General features: G+C 35.5%; 1 protein-coding gene and 1 long non-coding RNA gene across 6 annotated transcripts in view; one reads left to right on the top strand and one right to left on the bottom strand.

Moving 5' to 3' along the window:
* LOC309660204 overlaps nt 1-19,996 on the top strand; it is a 417,957-nt gene that overhangs the window by 263,421 nt on the left and 134,540 nt on the right. The window lies entirely within an intron of this gene.
* The window catches only part of USP25 (ubiquitin specific peptidase 25), a 138,133-nt gene continuing 136,370 nt past the window's right edge, over nt 18,234-19,996 (bottom strand). For 4 of the 5 annotated variants that reach the window (XM_082460335.1, XM_082460337.1, XM_082460339.1 and 1 more), the window contains 2 exons: nt 19,146-19,341; nt 18,234-18,836 (listed from right to left, as the gene is read on the bottom strand). In XM_082460335.1, coding sequence (XP_082316461.1) covers nt 18,664-18,836; nt 19,146-19,341 — 369 coding nt within the window. In that variant the 3' untranslated portion in view covers nt 18,234-18,663. The remainder of the gene's footprint in view (nt 18,837-19,145; nt 19,342-19,996) is intronic. The other variant, XM_082460336.1, reaches the window with a different exon arrangement.

The raw sequence follows: 19,996 nt of genomic DNA, 5'->3' as shown, positions 1-19,996 counted from the left end.
ATAGATGGAGAGATATACCATGTTCTTGGATTGGAAGAATCAACATTGTGAAAATGACTCTACTACCCAAAGCAATCTACAGATTCAATGCAATCCCTATCAAATTACCACTGGCATTTTTCACAGAACTAGAACAAAAGATTTCCCAATCTGTATGGAAACGCAAAAGACCCCGAATAGCCAAAGCAATCTTGAGAAAGAAAAACGGAGCCAGAGGAATCAGGTTCCCTGTCTTCAGACTATACTACAAAGCTACAGTAATCAAGAGAGTATGGTACTGTCACAAAAACAGAAATATAGATCAATGGAACAGGATACAAAGCCCAGAGATAAACCCACGCACATATGGTCACCTTATCTTTGATAAAGGAGGCAAGAATATACAGTGGAGAAAAGACAGCCTCTTCAATAAGTGGTGCTGGGAAAACTGGACAGGTACATGTAAAAGTATGAAATTAGAACACTCCCTAACACCATACACAAAAATAAACTCAAAATGGATTAAAGACCTAAACGGAAGGCCAGACACTATCAAACTCTTAGAGGAAAACATAGGCAGAATGCTCCATGACATAAACCACAGCAAGATCCTTTTTGACCCCCCTCCTAGAGAAATGGAAATAAAAACAAAAATATACAAATGGGACCTAATGAAACTTAAAAGCTTTTGCACAGCAAAGGAAACCATAAACAAGACCAAAAGACAACACTCAGAATGGGAGAAAATATTTGCAAATGAAGCAACTAACAAAGGATTCATCTCCAAAATTTACAAGCAGCTCATGCAGCTCAATATCAAAAAAACAAACAACCCAATTCAAAAATGGGCAGAAGACCTAAATAGACATTTCTCCAAAGAAGATATAGATTGCCAACAAACACATGAAAAAATGCTCAACATCATTAATCATTAGAGAAATGCAAATCAAAACTACAATGAGGTATCACCTCACACCAGTCAGAATGGCCATCATCAAAATATCTACAAACAATAAATGCTGGAGAGGGTGTGGAGAAAAGGGAACCCTCTTGCACTGTTGGTGGGAATGTAAATTGATACAGCCACTATGGAGAACATTATGGAGGTTCCTTAAAAAACTAAAAATAGAACTACCATATGACCCAGCAATCCCACTACTGGGCATATATCCTGAGAAAACCATAATTCAAAAAGAGTCATGTACCAAAATGTTCATTGCAGCTCTATTTACAATAGCCAGGACATGGAAGCAACCTAAGTGTCCATCAACAGATGAATGGATAAAGAGGATGTGGCACATATATACAATGGAATATTACTCAGCCATAAAAAGAAATGGAGGTATTTGTAAGGAGGTGGATGGAGTTTGAGTCTGTCATACAGAGTGAAGTAAGTCAGAAAGAGAAAAACAAATACCATATGCTAACACATATTTATGGAATCTAAGAAAGAAAGAAAAAAAAAAAAAAAAGGTCATGAAGAACCTAGGGGCAAGATGGGAATAAAGACACAGACCTACTAGAGAATGGACTTGAGGATATGGGGAGTGGGAAGAGTAAGCTGTGACAAAGTGAGAGAGTGGAATGGACATATATACACTACCAAACGTAAAATAGATAGCTAGTGGGAAGCAGCCGCATAGCACAGGGAGATCAGCTCAGTGCTTTGTGACCACCTAGAGGGGTGGGATAGGGAGGGTGGGAGGGAGGGAGACGCAAGAGGGAAGAGATATGGGGATATATGTATATGTATAACTGATTCACTCTGTTATAAAGCAGAAACTAACACACCATTGTAAAGCAATTATACTCTAATAAAGATGTTAAAAGAAAAAGACTGTCGTTTTTCATGAATAACACTCTTCAGATTGTCACAATCCTTTGATAAATTTCCAGAGTTCTGAAATAAATTGGCTGTGATAATTTTTCTAATGTTCTCATAGTTTTTATAGAGGAATATATTTTCAGAGGTCCTTACTCCACCATTATATATTTTTCTTCTCCCATATGTATACTTTTCCTTTTGCTATTCATTCTTTCTTACATCTCTAAGTGTCATTTGAAATTTTCTATTTTAAATTCCTTGAACTCCTTTAAATTCCTTGAATAAATTCTATTTATCACACTTATTTTAAAGTCCTTGTATGATCATTCTATGATCTGAATCTTCCATATTTTTTCCTAATGACTTTTTGCTTGTCATTTAAATTCAGATTCATGTCTTCTCTAGTTTTTGTTGTATTTGTTTGCTTCATCTTATTTGATTTGCTTGAGTACTGATTATACATAAAGTTCGAAGAGATCATATCAGGCTCTGGATGATATATCTTTACCTACGGAGGATTTACTTTTATTTCTGGCAGGCAGCTCAGTTAAGGGTGCTAGCAACTCCAATTGACATTAATTTTATCAGTCACTGAAATGACTCCAACCTGGGCTTTACTCCCTCTGAGGGCCTTTTTCTGTTTGCTTTTGTTCTTTAGTGTGTAACCATTCTAGGTGCTGGGTTTTTCTCATATATGGGTCCTGAACTCCAATCCCTGCTGCCCCATGAGTCAGCCTAAAGTGCTGCTCAACTTCCCCACCTCTGAGCTGCCTCTTTAGGAACCGGTAAACATATTGAAGAGAAAAGAAGCACATGATGCTGGGCTTGTCTACATCTGTTCTCATTCTTTTCTGGATTCAAGTGTGCACAAATCCTCAGTCCTCATTACTTAGGTAGTTCTCCAGTGCCTTCACATAGATATATGTACTTTATTTTGTGCAGCTTTTTTTTTTTTTTAACAGGGAAGATTTCTCTGAAAAAATTGATTGTACCATTCTCAGAAATAAAAGCTCCACTCAAAAGTTTAGTTCTTGACCTTAGGTTTCTGAATCTATTTGTTGTTTTGTTTTGTTTTTTTTCCCAAGAAAGAGTCACTTACCAGGATGAATGGAATTCAAAGAAGAGAATGTTGGCATCCTCATGCTGCTAGAGACCACCTTGATTAGAATCAGGCCTGCTGACCTCTGTGTGTAGTGCTCAGATTTGCATTCTACGAAGTTTCTCTTTCATTTTTAAGCAAAGGAGAGATTTGAGAGGATTTGTACCAAAGGAAGAAACCAAAAGGATCATACCAACGTTGGCTGGTATATTAGTTTGCTAGGGCTGCCATAACAAAATATCACAGATTGAGTGGCTTAAAAAATAGAAATTTATTTTCTCACAATTCTGGAGGCTATAAGTTCAAGATCAAGGTGCTGACAGGATTGGTTTCTTCTGAGCCCCTTCTCCTTGGCTTGTAGATGGCTATCTTCTCCCTGTGTCTCCACATGGTCTTCCACCTCTACATGCCCATGTACAGACTTCTTATGAAGTCACCCACCATATTGAATGAGGGTCCACCTCATTTTAACTTAATTACTTTTCTAAAGACACTATCTACAAATACACTAACATTCTAAGGTACTAGGTTTTAAGATTTCAACATACAAAATTTAAGGGAACACAATTCAGCCCATAACACCCGGGGTAATGGATCTTGGCTCTCAAGGAGAAATTTCATTATTTCTATACTTTAGAGGCCATTACAATTTAGGTTCAGACCCAGAGAACTCTTACAGAGCCTTCAGGAAATGGCTCTTCATACCAATACACTCAGTGATAAAGTAAAGAAACAACTTGCCCCGGGAATGTCAATGGATTCTTATTAAGTCCCTGAAATGGTCATACTTTCTGCTCTTTCGAAGGCCTGGGTGTTCAACATTTCCTTGAATGTAATGAGATTCTCAGTATTTTTCAAAAACTATCTTTTTTAACTTAAAATTATCTTATTTTAATATCTTAATTTTCAGAAAACAATAGAAAGTTAAAAATGCTTTAACTTCTTTAGCAGACTTTAAAAAATAAGTGAAATAATTATAACTTTTTCAAAAGAATTTATGTTATTCCATCAAAGACTAACCCCATGGAGAGCATACATCTTCAGATTCCTGACTATTGAAGCATCACAAGTATGAAATTATCAAAGTAATAGATCTCACAGTGTAGACACCATATCTCTAGGATGTAGGAAAATTTCAAGGAGAATTGTTTATATGTAGATAGTAGCACATTTATTTAATAAACATTTACAAACATCTACTATATAGTTTTGCATAGTTTAAAAAGGGCATTGTGGTGGTTATGAAAATCAAAAACAAAAACAAAACCACCCATTAATCCATTGGCCTGATCCTCCAAGAGTATATAATCTAGCTGAGGAGACCTTAAAAACATGGATTGTTACATAGCTGTTGAGAGGCACCCTCACACAGAGGCCATACTACCCTCCAAGTTACAACTATCTCACTGCATATATTGTATGGCCAAAGCAAATGTAAGGATTACTGAAATGTAAGGTAGGAAGATTAAGAGTACATTGAATTCAATTAGAAATAGCTGGATTTCCACAAAGTCAATCATTTATAATATAGATAATTCAAAAGAGTACCTAAAAGTAGAAAACATTTTGAGGGCAAAATAAAGCTTATAATGGTTATAATGACAGGTCCTGCATTCCTGTTTGACTTCCAGGACGAAAACAGTTTCTTTCTTCATATGTCTAAGATATAAGAGTAAAAGAAGATCCTGGGAAACTTGGGGTGGGGACATTTTAACCATCTCATTCTTTTGACTGATTATGTAATATTGTATAGCTATAGAGAATAAAAGAATAAAAAGCCATCACGTAGTACATACTTTCTTGTAAAAATGTGAATTAAAGAATCATCATAAAGAATTAAGGTGCTTATAATAGTGTCATCTTAGAGGAAAAAGTAAAGAAGCTTTTAAAATGAAAGTACATATGTTTAAGCAAGTATACTAGCATTTTCTTCTTTTTCTACTTTATTAAAAAGAAAAAAAAAAAAAACAAGCTATTCTCTAAATACAGTATTATGACACCACCTACTGGGAATTTAGAAGACAACAATCAAGTTATTTCAGTGTAACCATCCTGTCATCAAGCATTTTTTAAATTATCAATTCAGCCGTGTTGTTAAATTCTTGAAGCCAATCCAACATGCTTTCTGTCTCCACCACTCCACTGAAAAGACCCTTGTCAAAATCACTTACTCTTCTGTCCTCATTTTACCCAGAAACACTTATCATAGGTGACCATTTCCTACTTTTAGAAAAATTCATCTGTTTTGGAGTAAGAGACACCAGATCTTCCTACTTCATTGGAGAGTCTCTATTTCCTTAGCTGGTTTTCCCTCCAACATAACACCTTTTAATGCTCCTCAGAACTCAGTCCTGGGCCCTCCTCTCTTCTCTCTACATCATCTTATCACATAACATGAATTCCGTTGACTAGCTGCATCTCAGACGTGATGATTCTCAAATTTATGTCTCTAGAGGATAATCCTCTACCAAGCTCCAGACTTAGAACTCCAACGGCAAACTTGCATAGAAACAGAAAATTAAAACTTACTAAATGCTATGAAATTGGAAGCAAGTCCAGAGGCCTCCCAGGTGTCTCTTTCCAATCACACATTTATCCTCCCTCCTGGAGTAACTATTATCCGGACTTATATGGTAATCCTTTCTTGTCTTTTTTTTTTTTCAGTTTTGCCATTCATTAATGCATTCCTATATATTTTTATTTTACCTAGGTTTTTTTAATGTTAAATAAATGGAATTTTACTGTATATGCTTTTGTCTTGTTTCTTTTAGTCAGCCATATCTTTATAAGATTCACCCATGTTGATATATGCAGCTGTCACCTTCTCCTTTTTATTGTTGTACAGTATTCCATTATATGAACATACTACAATTTATCAGTTTATCGTTGATGGATATTTGGGTTGTTTCTAGTTTTTGCTAGTATAAACAATGCTTCCAAGAACATTTTTGTATGTGTAAACTGATATACATGTACCTAAATATCTTTAGGAAAAATACTTAGGAATTACTGAATAATGTACTCATAACTTCAGATGTTTTAAAATAATGCTAAACACTTTTCCAAAGAGGTTGCATTAATTTACACACCAACCAGTATAATTTGGGTGTTCCTATTGCTACATACACATCCCCACCAATATTTGTTAATTTTTTTTTTTTTTTGCCAATCTTGTGGGTGTTTGGTGGTATCTCATTGTGATTTTAATTCCCATTTTCCTGATTATTTATGAGGTTGAACACTTTTCTGGTTATCAGTCATTTGGATTTTTTTTTTGTAAAGCCTCTATTCAAGTTCACGTTTTTATTGGATTCTCAGGCATTTTTGTATTATATATACATATAATTCTTTTTCTTTGTGGCTATGTTTTTCTTCTATGCCTTCATCACAGCCTGAACTGTGGTAGCCTGAACTGTGTCAACAATGAAAGTTGTAAGTCCCTTTCTAGAATCTCCTTCCTGTATGGTTGCTAGTTAGCATTGGCCAAAAGAATTGCAAGACTGGGAAAGTAGAAGTGAATGAGCCTTGTTTTCTGAAGGTCATTTGTTAGATGTGGTGACTGACAAATGAAGAGGTGCCAATAGATTCTAGCTTGAACCTGCTCTCCTCCACTCCACACCCAGCTTTCTTTGGCTGCTAACTAACTCTGTTGACCAACAGTTGCCCCAGGCCCATCATCATTGCAGAGGTGGTAGCTATACAGGGTACACCTTCTCACAGATCTAGGAGCCTTCTCTTCAGAGTCCCACTTCAGCAGCTGGGCATGCTTGGCTCCCCAGGTTTACTGGTCAGTGATACCTCCTCTGATTTGCCAACTTCTCTCCTAGAATGTCACTTCCCAGATCCTGCCATAATTGTGTAAGTTTTAATTATTATAAGTATCTTATCTCACAACTCATAGTAGCTCTGCTTCCCTCATTTAACCTCATAAATGTAGATATTGGTATCAGAAGTGGTTCCAGGGTAACTGAATCTTGAGTACATTAATCTATCCTGTTTATCTCCAATCCAATTAGATTAAAATGAATTAATGTTGCCTATCATAAAGGCGATGCTGGTAGGCCGTGAATTGCAGTGGCAAAACCGTGACTTAAATTATCACATGAAATCACCTGTAGAAGGAAAGACTTAGAGTGACTAAGTAGCTGCTGCCATTTTTTGTGAAAATTTGTTGTATTAACAGATTGATTGGTTACATCAAAGTGCACTGAAGAATCTGAAGAAAGAAAATGATGAGCTCAGGGGGTTAAATAATTCTCATCTCAAAGTCTGAGTAAAGGACAAGAAAACTGCAGCGATCTTAAATGAAACCCTTGTCTCCTATAGCCACAAGGTCTTTTCTAAAACCATACCCAAAGTTTAATTCTGTGCAAGGCTGAATTAAAAAGCAAATTGAGTTCACAGCATTACAGAGGATCTCTTATGTTAAAGTCAGGTCATTGATTGGGAAAGAGTGGGACCCTGAAAATTGGAACAGGGACACATGGGAAATTTCCAGTGAAGCTGAGGACCTTAAACCCCAAAGTTCTGTTGAACCTTGTCAATAAGAGCAGCCTTCTTCCTCTGTATTGAGTTTAGATTTCCCTTGCCTGAAAAACTTGTAATGGCCTCACCTGAGGTGGCTGTCTAGCAGGGACCTGCTGATCTTCTTCAATATTCACCTCTCATTGTTTGTAGGCCTATATTCAGATTCAAATTCTAGCAGGCCCCAGGGTTAAACTTAAAGTGTGACCCAAGAGGAGACACTATGTACATCAAAAATAATGCAAAATTCTGCCAGTTTATATTGAGAGGAACCTGAGGACAGTGTGTGAGAATGGATGTTTGATAAGAGTGAGGGAATATACATTGAATATAATGCTAAATTGATTGATATGAAAGCACTAAGCAGAGACCTTGGATTCAATTTTTGGCTTCAAAGGCTAGCAGCAGCTCTAAGAGTTTTCTTGGTTGGGTGACTGAAATTGGACTCGAATATGGCCAAAACTGAACAAAGATGAGATGCCAGAACTTTATTGGTACACTGCATATGGAATTGCCCAGAAGTTTACGGAAACTGCAATGCTGGAGTAGATTATGTATCACTGCTATGTCCACTGGAGAGGCCAGAAGATACTCCCTTCATCAAATCCTTGGGAAATACACTGGTGACGTGAGCACCAGAATCCTTTAAGAGAGCTCTTGTAGCTATTCTCTGTGCACTAGAAATGACAATGGGAAGTGCTGCCCTCAAACTTGCCAGAATTCAATGGGAATAGTACGATCCCAGAGAGGTAGGGGTCATGTAGCATCACTGAACTAGTAGAGACGATGTAGGTATGGTTCCTTTAATGGCAGCACAGCCAAAAATAACTGGAGGTCTTGATTTTTGTCAACGTCTAATTGTCATGGTGTCCTAGGACTAAAATAGATAGGTAGACTATTAAAGAAGAAAAGCGTATAAATCTGTTGAATAGAAATTTCACTCGAATGAGCAAATGAAGAGTCGTGGCCCCTCAACCAATTCCAAGACAAGCCAGTTTGCAGCCGCAGAGCCACTTGAATGAAGAGGAGACTCAGTCTCCTTGAGAAAGTCCCCATTTATTAAGGTGACTGTGCACTGGGGAAAAGGATATATATAATCAAGCATTTCAGGTACGATGGACATAATTCCTGGGGCTGCAGGAATGTCATTATGGTACACCAGCAAGAGCAGGAATTTATGCAGGTCAGATATTAAGAGTTTTGGGTTAGGTCTATCTCAACTAGGTTCTATTCCCAGCATTTTCTCCAGGGTGATGTCTGCCCTTCTGAAGCAATTTTGATTTTGAGCATTTTTTACTTCCTTGAGGATTAGACTGCCTCAGACCCTTCCAATATTTTTGTCCACATCCTTTTGTACTCATCCACAAACTGAAGCCAGTGGAGCCTTCTCCGTTTTGCTTATCGTTCTCAGAACTATTTGCAGAAGATTCCGAGTAGGGTCTTCTCACTTTATGGTATTTATTGGCAATTTCTGTTTCCTGAGGGTCTTAGGACATACAGAATTTCCTGGGTTTTTTGTTGTTGTTGTTGTTTGCTTGCTTTCTACTGATAACTCCTCACATCTGCTAAACCTGTCAAAGTCTTGCCAAAATATTGTAGTTGTGTGTAGTTTGGCTCCACCCACTTGTATTTTGTAGCTTATAAGAATTCCTGTCACTTCACTTTGTTGAAAAATCCTATGTGTTTTTCTTTAACTATCCTTTTTTTAATGAAAAAAGGATCTGGGAACATTTTAGAAAGTATGTTATCATGAGCCGTAAGTCCACTCTTTATTTTTATTACTGCACTGCCATCTTGCACATTGCAAATATCCTCTCACTACATTGCCTTGTCTTTTCACTCTCTTCAGGGAATCTTTTGATGGACCAAATTCTTAATTTCATGTGGTTAAATTTATCAAAAATTTCCTTCATGTTTAATTCTTTTTCTGTGTTAAGAAATCCATTGTTATTCCAAGATCTTAAAGATACTCCCCATATACTATCTTCTAAAAGATTCATAGACTTCTGTGATTTAGCCATCATGGAACAGTTGGTATCAGAATAAGTTTCCTGATATCAATAACCATAAAACTGGATTTAAAAAATATGAAGCAACTCTTTTCAGTGTTTGGAAAATGGACATGCAAGGTTGCAATACTCGAGGGCAGTGCAGAACACCAGATAAGCTTTCTTCCTGGAGACATTTTCAAAATATGGGGTATGGGAAGTGCAAACCAAGCAAAGAGCAGGTGTCTTATTCGGCGAAATTTCCAGGACTGTGGAAGGCACACTGAAGTTTGAAACTGTTAGATAATTTTTATTTTTCTAAGAAATTACATGACTACTTGGAAAAATGATTCCTATCTATCTTTAAAATAATTGTGCTTGCTAGTCCAAATTTTAAGCTAATTCTATGTGTCATGTGGAAGTGTGAGAACAGCATAATTTTCATAATTATTGTAAGGGGTGCAGCAATTATAATCAGCACTTAATTTCCTTTCAAGCCTCAGGTTTGTGATTTAAGCACACCAGACTCCAAAAGAAAAACAAGGCAGAAAATTTAACTAATTTTCACTTAAAATATATTATTTTGGTTAACATGTTATGCTGATATTTTTATCATTTTAAAATTAATATTATATTGTTTTACTCAATTTCTAAAATGGTAAAATATCAATAGATATAACCTGCTCAAACAAAAGCTCTTTTAGGTCCTCAAAAATTTTTGTGTGAAGAGGTCCTGAGACCAAAAAGTTGGAGACCTGCTGTTCTCTACCACTAATATTCAATTAGAATGCATTTTTTTAAGATGGGAAAAAGAAGCTCATTCATAAACACCACAAAAACATTAAAACACATTAAGATATTTAAAGAAAAATTAAAAAAATTTTTAAACTCTTCTGAAAGACATGAATCTAATGAAAGGATAGACAATATTGTTTTTGGATAGGAAGACTCATCATTGTAAAGGCTCCATGATTTCTCTATATGCCAATCTATGTAAGCTAATGTAAGTACAATCAAAATGCCAGTAGGATTTTTATTTGAAAGAAGATTGAATAATTCTAAGTTTATCTGTAAAAGAGTACAGAAAATTATGGAAAAAAATGAGTATTAAGTGCATCTCTGTTGGGTAGTAACACAACATATTAGCTACTAGGAAAATGTATATTAGTTATAAAACAAATATTTTAAATCAATGTTAAAACAACAGTCATTAAATTAGTAATGGTAGCTGAATAGACAAAAACATTAAGTGGAACTGAAGAGAGTGTTCATAAATTTCAAATATAAAAATTTATTACCTAGTGCAGATTACATTTTAGATCAGTAAGGGAAAAGAAGAAGTATTTTATAGACAACTAGATAATCTTGGCAAAAACTTGTGAATTTTTACCTCACCCTTTAATATAATTTCCAACTGCACTAAAGACTGTCATAAAAAACAAAATCATAAAAATATCAGAAGAAAATATGGGTGAGTATTTTTATAATCTTGAACAGGGAAAATCCTTTCTAAACATGATATCAAAGGTGAAAATTATAAAGCAGGTCAACAGATTTGATTACATAAAAATAAAGTCATAAAACAGTAATATTATAAGCAAGCTTAAAATAAATGACAGAAGGTAAAAATTTGCAGTGTGTGTAGTAGTAAAGAATTAATGATTCCTAATGTGAGCTATTGCAAATTTATAGACGTGAACACCCAATAGAAAAAGTGCAAAGGTCATAAGCAAGTACAAGCGGCCATTAACATATTGAAACATATTCACTCTCATTAAAAATTTAAAAAATACAATAAATTTTCGGTTGTCCCTGAATATTAAAGACTGATAATATTCTATGTTGTTGAACCTGTGAAGAAACACACTCCCATGCACTAGTGGTGGCAGTTTAAACAGGAATAGTTTGGTGAAGTTTGACAATTTAGCTCAACATTTTATATCTGTATACTCTGTAACTCAGACAGAAGTTATACATCTACAAATTTAGCAGAAAGACGAGATAAAAGTAGCACACACAGAGACATAAGTAGCAGCCTACATTGTATATCCATGAATAAATATCGTACATCTTCCTTATAATCAAATACTGTAGAGCAGTGAGAGATATATACACACTTTCTTGGAAATATGTCTACATCTATTATATTTTTTAAATTTTTATGAAAATTATTTAGATATAGTTGTATGTGTGCATGTATATGTGCACATGCACAGAAAGATGTCCAGGGGAATCAACGCAAAAATGTTAAGTGTCTAACTCTGGGTAGATAGATGAATTTGGTGGGATTATTACTTTTGTCTAATTACTGAAGTTTGTTTTATAAACATACTACCTGGCAGATACTGTGGCATATGGCACACAAGCAAAACGTGTGAATGGGCATGAATTCATATTATATATACATCCTTCCACTGCTGACTTTAAAAATAAAGCATTAAATAGCATCATTTAAAAGTTTCATTTGATAAAAAAAGAGCAACAGGATTTCAATCAGAACTAGTGCATTTACTCTTGAGGTCCCAGAGATAATCTATAGATACACTTTTGAATATTTAGTGTTTTAGTGATTAACGTATTTGGATAAAAATGAAATCTTTGAGCAGAAACTAGTGTGTAGGTTCTATACCTATTGTCTCTCAGCTCCAGTTCCATCCACCCTTTTATCCCCTGCTCTGTGATGCTGCGGCTGGGACTCTGCAAATTGCATTTTCCTGACCTCTTTGCTGCACTCCATTTAGGTTCTGTCAATATGAAGTACTAAAGAAAAGTTGGAAAGTAGAAAGAGGAAAACAAGATTTACTTCTTTGTCTTTGCTTGCCAATCCTACCGGTGACCTAATAATTTCAATTGATTCCAGTCTTCAACTGGAACTTAGAGCTTCAACTTTAGAACTTCTAGAGCTATCTTCATTGCATCCCTCAGAAGTAGCAAGAGCACTTAGGTGGTGAACCTTCTCAGAGGTTTGAGCACCAACTCCATGGGGACCCTTTTTTTGGAGCTCCAAGGTTCTGGTAACCCCAACTTTTCCCCTTTTGTTTCCCTACCCCTAGGAATAGTAGCTGTATCCTGCAGTTAGGCTCTCTGGGTTACTCTCTAATGCCTCTACCACATCTCCTCTGTTGAAATACCTTGTGTGGTCTCTCCTGACTGGATATATGATGATAGAGGTGCTCTCTGAAGAGCAGATGTAGTAAAGTGGTTAATGGCAGGATCAAGATAAGGAGATGTAAATGCTGACAGCTAATTTGCTCAGGTTAGCACTTTGGAGGGTGTTTGAATGTTCCAGGGGTGTTAATAGAGAAAGATGTCCATATCAGCAAGGGTCTGAGGTAGCTCTGTCCAATGAAACTTTCTGCAATAATAGAAATGTTCTAAAATGTATTGTCCAATACGGCAGCCAACAGTCACATGTGGCTATTGAGAATTTGAAATATGGCTAGGATGACTAATATTATTTGGTTTAAGTTTAAATAGCCACAGGTGACTAGTGGCTATCATACTAGACCATGCAGGTCTAAGGTGATTGGAGGACCAGACAACCTGCAAGACTGCACCTTTATTAAATTGCCAGATATTTTAACAGGTACTAGGGTTACAAAACCAGGAGATACTATTTCCCTCTAAAGGAGTTCAGTCCAGCAATGGAAGACAGATATGCAAAACCTCTTCGAAAGATTATTCTGCCAACAGTATATAAGATGGATTAAAGGGGCAAGGGCAAAGATAGGCCACTCAAGGCCAAATCCAATTGTCCAAATTAAAAGATGAGAAACCTCATCAACAGTAGGAGTGAAGGGATGCATGAGCAAGGTATTAAAAATCTGACATGTCAACACCTAGTAATCAATGGGAAATAAATGCAAAATTGAGAATAATTCCCTATTTCTGAATCATTATATCATTCACCAAAAGAATGTAAGAGAATCAGGTTTGGGAAGAAGTAGTGAATTCAGTTTTGGATGTGCAGAGTTTAAAGTGCCTGTGAAGCATCCAAGTCTCTATGTTGAACAGACAATTGGACATACGTACAGATCTAAAATGCACAAGGGAGGTTTGGTTAGGAACACAAACTTGTGAATCATAAGTATGTAGGCAGTACAGGAAGACAAGCTAGCAGACACGACCATCCAGGAAGGGTGAAGAGTTAGAAGAGGGCCAAGTACAGACCTTGACAACACTGATATTTAAGGAGTAGAAAGAAAAGAAAACGACAAAGAATGCAGGTAGGAATGAGAGTAGTCCAAAGAAGCTTGTCTCAGGAAGGCAGAGATTCTGAAAATCATGAGCAGAAGCCAATAGTGACAAATTATAAAACGGCTGATAATTACTGAACACTTAACTTTGTGGCAGACATTTTCTAAGAGTTTTTTAATATAGAAACCCATTTAATCTTTAAAAAAAAATCATATAAGGCAGTTTTTACTGTGATCCTATTTTATAGATGAAGAAACGTAGGCACAGAAGAGTTAAAAGAGTTCACTCAAGGTCAACACCGCGGTAAGGAGCTGAGCCAAGATCTGGACACAGGCAGTCTGGTTCTAGAGCCTGCACTCTTAGCCACTCAGAAGAGAGAAAGAAGTCCAGTAAGTTAAGGACTGAAGAACATTTGAGTGCAGCTTCAGCTGGAGCGCAGACGAAAATGCACATGCAGTATGGCTGAGGGGGGCATCAGCAAATTTATACCCCCTGCCTTTTCACGTGACATACAATAATGCAAAAAGCACATTTCTCCACCCTACTTTAGTCAGGCTCAATTAGTCTCTGAGGGGAGGGCCAGAGGTAATCCTTAGAAAAATCAAAGTTGGAGATGCACCTACCAAATGTTCTCAAAACAGTTCTCACTTTAAAAGGCTTTTAAGAATCCACATGATAGATAGGACCTAGACACCTTTTATAAAGAAAGCTCACCCTTTTGATGCACACCTAAGGTTAAGGATACTAATCTAGCTCCAGATTATTGAAAAAGAACCATTTGCTAAAGGACAAACTGATATTGTACGGGCTTTGGGCTAATACAAAGCAAAACAGTGAGCTAATTTTGTAGTAGAGTAAATAGGTCTCCCAAATAACGAACGTACTTTTAACTAAGTTTATAATTTTATACTAAATTTGATTTTATTTATATCTTCCTCATAACATTGGGTTATCAAAAATGTCTATCCCTTGTCACATCCTGGTTAATAATTAACAGTAAATTTACAAGTATGGAGGTGAAAAGTTGAAGGGGTTCATATCCAAGCTCCCCAACTTTCTTGGTAAAGGTGAGATCATCCTATTTTACTGGAGCTGCATTGAATAGGAGGTTGAGGATGGTAGTGAAGGTGTGAAAGAAGAACTGTGCATGGAGTAAGTAAGGATATTTGAAATTCTGGTGTGTATGTCTGTATGCATTCAATTGCGTATGTAGTTCTCTCAATCATGACTCATTTACTTTTATTAGTAGTATTATAGTACTTATTATTTGATTATTGTAAGTCACCTCTATCAAATGGCTAATTAGAAAAAGAAGGAACTGGAGGCTAGAAAGTACAGGAGGGGGTAGGGGAAAGCATGTGTAAAACAGATTTTTTTTTCATTTTTTAAAAGCAATGACCCTCTCCCCTTCCACCCTCCAACCCCCCGCAAAAAAACCCCACCAATGCTTATATGTATGCACCGCATAACATTATCCAAACATGGAAAAATATGTGTCCACAATGGTTAACACCAGTGCCTCCAGTACTGGCTGGGGAATAGGGATATAAAGTAGGTAAGAATAAAAATACCAGCAAAACAGAAACAGATCTATGGTATAATGTTAAGTGAAACTAATAAAATAAACATGAACAAGGGCAAGTCAACATGAATTATTTCATTCATTCAGCAAAAATCTGTTCAACGAAAACACACTGAAATGATTAGGTGGATGCATTGTAAGCAATTTCTAACTTGGTTTGCTATAACGTTGATATAGTTTTTAGAATAAAGTGAGAGTAAAAGAAAAGCAGATGAAAGAATAGAACTACAGATATTTGCACAGTGATCTTGTAACAACAATACTTTTGTGTCTGCAAAGGAGGTATATAAACTGGGCCATCACATACTGTGGACTGAATTGTGTCTCCCACCCCCAAATTCATTTGTTGAAGCCCTTACCCCCAAATGTGACTGTATTTGGAGACAGGACCTTTAAAGAGATAATTAAGATTAAATGAGGTCGTAAGGGTGGGGCCCTAATCCAGTATGACTGGTGTCCTTATAAGAAGAGGAAGAGACATCAGAGATGCACACATGCACAGAGAAAAGGTCATGTGAGGACAAAGTGAGAAGGCTACTTTCTGCAAGCCAAAGAGAGAGGCCTCAGGAGAAACTAAACCTGCCAACATCTTGATCTTGGACTTCCAGCCTCTAGAGCTGTGAGAAAATAAACTTATGTTTTTTAAGCCATCCAGTTTGTGGTATTTATTATGGCAGTCCTAGCAGAAAAATACATATGCTTTAGATGAGGTTATCATTGGCACAACAAACAATATTTAATCTGCTTAACAATGTAAAGTAAATTTTAAAAAAATGATTATACAACTGTATCCCTACTTACTCTTCCCAAGTATGCTGTGCGATTGTACTTTAGAGGGAGGACAATAGGACTCAGAAGCCAAAGTCAACAATTCTGAATCATAAAACAAAGACACTGAACTTCTGGAGAATTAGATATAGGAGGAGAGAATCCACCTTAGTCTCAATAAATCTAAAACTAAGCAAAAGAATTTTTAGTCACTTCTTTGAAATTGCCAGTGAGGGAAATAATGAAAAGTTTCCAAGAAATGAGGGTTCAAAAGTAAATAGAAATTAAACATCAATTTAAGGTGCATAAAATGCTACTGATAGTTTTATTTATTAGTGCTGTAGTCCTCAACATTCAGCAGATATCAGAATCTTCTGAAGGACTTGTTGAAACTTGTTGACTCTTCAAGTTTTAACAAGTGTTAGTCAGTAGTTCTGATATGGGGCTCAAGAATTTTCAGTTCTAACGTGTCCCCAGATGACGCTGAAAAGCTGCTTGGCTGGAGACCACATTTTGAGAACTACTTATTTAGTGTATTGTATTTTAACGAATCTGGAAAGTATTATGGGATCTCACAGGTTCACTCATGGCTACAGTCTCCTTACACAAGATGTTTGTAACAAGTTCCTACAAATCTTAACTTCTATCTATTTGAATTCTACCCTAAATTATTTCAAAATGTAATTTTGGGGGAGTGGGAAGGGAGTACTACAGTAATCAAAATGAAAGTCATTAAATCAAAGTGAAATCTGCCATGGACAACAGTTCTATGAGGTTTCAATTTTTAAATTACTAGCCATAAGTTATATTTAATCCAGTAAATAATGTTAAGAAAATTTCACTAACCTAAATCTTAAGAGTAGATTAAAAGCTGATATAAAAACAAGCTGTTTCCCTAGGTCTTGAAAAAGGTCACTTTTTAAAATAAGAACTTCAGATTCATAACTAGGAATGAATAAACTGGCTTTTAAGTACAGAGTAAATATGATAATAATACTTACCTGGATGTGCCTTGTAAAAGAAGTAATTTCCATATGGTGTTTAGCAGTTTGTGTCTCAGTGGTCAATTATACACATAAACACAAACAACTTTACCGTTACGGCAGAATATCATAAAATACTGAAGATACTTTATAAATGCTTTGATGATACATATGAAGTTTCTAAACTTGCAACAGGACTTGAAAACCGATGCAGAGCACTAGTTCTGCTCAGTAGAGAATTTGAAATCTAAACCAAAACACATTCTGATGGCTATAATATGCAAAATCTAACTTTACAACAGAAGTAGTACCAATTCTTTGTCATTAATACCTTAGCAGTATATTGATACTTTTATAAGGAGTATTATATAACAGTTTAATATTTTCTTGTTCCTCTTCCATCCAGCATCTTTTATGAGAGGCACTTATAAAGAGCACTAGCTTTGGCGACGCTATAAGAAACATACACATGGTATAATGATATATTTTACTACGCTAACAAAGTATCACTTATAAAGAATTTTTATAAATTCAAAAATAGGTTGTTGGTAACAATGATTACCTTTAAAGCATTGAATTTCATTCACAATATTACTTCATTAATCTTAAACAGCAGTTCCATCTACAAAATGTTCTACAGCTTTTTCCTTTTTGAAAAGGAGGTAAATAAATGCAGGTAAGGTACTCATAACTTCTAGTTCAACAATATCAACTTCATTTCACAGCACTGATTAGTAGAGAACATTTTCAAATAAAGTAGTATACAATTTACAAAAATAGAATGACTATATAATGCAAACACTGTCCTCCATTATGAAGAATATGTGTGTGTATACATGTGTGTATGTATGTATATATACATATACATATTTCTTATAAGTTTCACTATTAAATAGCCCTTATTCAAGTACTTTTTTTCTGGTATCTCTTGAAATAATCACCTTGCTATATTATATGTAAATACATAAAAAAATAAAAGGTTAATCTAAGAAAAGGTTAAAAGTTTCAGTGTGGTTGACTTAAATATCAGCCGCTCACTTCAGTGAAAACCTGATTTGAATTCAAAACAGGTTTAGGTGCCATACTAAGTTTAACAACTTAGTCAAAAATATAGATATATTTAAGTGTCAAGTACTCAGTAAATTTCTAATGTGCTAACATTAGAGCAAAATTAAAAGTGTGTATTAATCTATTTATCACCCAATCTTAAACAATCCCCAGACAAAATTCATTTATATAACTAAAAAAATACACTAATATATAATATACCTGCTTACAAACACATAGGTAGCCATAAATAAAACTTTATTCTTTAATTTCACTTACAAGCTACCAAATATTATGTATTGTACACAGTGCTGAACACTTAAATGGCTGTAGTCATGGAGGATCCAGACTGAATGGAAAGCTGCAGATAAAGAAAAGATAAAAGCAAAGTAATACTGTAACAGACAAGTGGCAAAGGCATGGTTTTGCCATAATAAAATCAATTGGATTTGTAATTATACATCAGTTCTGGTTAAAACAAAGTGAGCGCCATGCGATTCTCAGCTTTGTTTGCAGTCTGGCTAAAGTCTGTAGAGTCCTTTTGTCTTCTGCGGTGATTAAAATAAAAAGTTAAAAACTATAGCAGCAACAAGCAAACCCTGTAACAGGAAGGCAAGGGTTAAGAACTAAAAAAAAGTTTATACAGTGTGTTTAGGGAAAGTATGTGCAGTTTATCTTCCATCAGCAGGAGTCCGACTGAGGGACAACATGATTCGGGCAAATCGCTCACAGAGTTCATGCGTGGAGTACGGAGGTAACTTCGGTGGCTCGTGGAAACCTTTAATCTCCGTAGAACAATCAAGCAGTTTTGGCAGAAAATCTGTCAGCTTCTCTTGGAGGTTTGCTGCAAATATAAACAATTAGATGTAACTAAAGATAGACAGGGAGAGAAATTATCTTCAACAAGATTTATTAATTTGGAGTGGTCAGTTGATGTTTCATTTCAAAACATGTAAAATCATTACCATTTTGGGGGAAGAAGTAAAACATAAATGGCAACAGTAGTGCGCACAGCTTAGTTTGTAAATAAGAAAAAAAACTGATGTGAATATAAACATGTTACAGAATATAAAAAATGATAATAACTAACATCTAATTCTAACTGCTTTTAATCCCAACACCCCAGGTGTCCACCTGCATTGTTTAAACTTACATTCCATTTCTTGTCCAAGGTAGGAACACCATCGATTTCTCATATCTTCCACAGCAAGTATATCTTTCTCTTCCATTTCATCCACCAATAACAAGGGCAAAAATGGGACAATAAACTCATTCATGATAATCAGACCATTGTTTACTTCTCGATCCTCTCCAGATTCAAACAGTTCTGCAGCCTGCTCATTTAATTTCTTAACGCAATGAAAAAAAGAACAACAGGTTTGTTTCCTTTTTTAATTAAATAAAAATGTAAGTGTTAATACTGAAGGCAACATAACAAGCATGTTCCCAGACAGTATTAGAACAAATGGAAGTCACAAAAAGCAACCTCAACCTATTGAGCAAGAAAAGTCTCTTAGAAAAGGCTATGCATACAACAAGAGAAACAAAAGCAAAAAAGAAGTGGGAGAAATCATGTTGCCATGTTTTTAAAACTTATGTTCAGTTTATTTTACTTTGATCATCACTATAGGGACCATTTTTAAATTTGTTCTCCAGAGGTAAATTTCCCCCAATTCTAAAATTTGACAAGCACTCAAAGTAATTTTAAAAACAAAGAAATTTTTGAAAGACTCATCATCTTTTCCGTAAATGTCAACTGAACAGGGACTGTTATATTTCTTGATACAAAAATATAAAGGTAATCCATTAGTTCATTTATTCCTTCAAAAAATTCTTACTCAGTACATGCCATGTGCCAGAAACTGTTCTAGATGCAGGGGTACCCAAGCGATTAATACAGAAAACTCTCATGGAGCTTATAATCCCTTACAATACAGGGATCAGTAAACTTTTTCTGTAAAGGACAAGATAGGAAATATCTTAGGCTTTGAGGGCTATATCGTT

Source organism: Balaenoptera physalus, assembly GCF_965194825.1.
Source record: "Balaenoptera physalus genome assembly, chromosome: 4".
Classification (NCBI taxonomy): Eukaryota; Metazoa; Chordata; class Mammalia; order Artiodactyla; family Balaenopteridae; genus Balaenoptera; species Balaenoptera physalus.
Note: the sequence above shows the minus strand (reverse complement) of the source record. Positions and strands in the feature narration are given on the sequence as shown.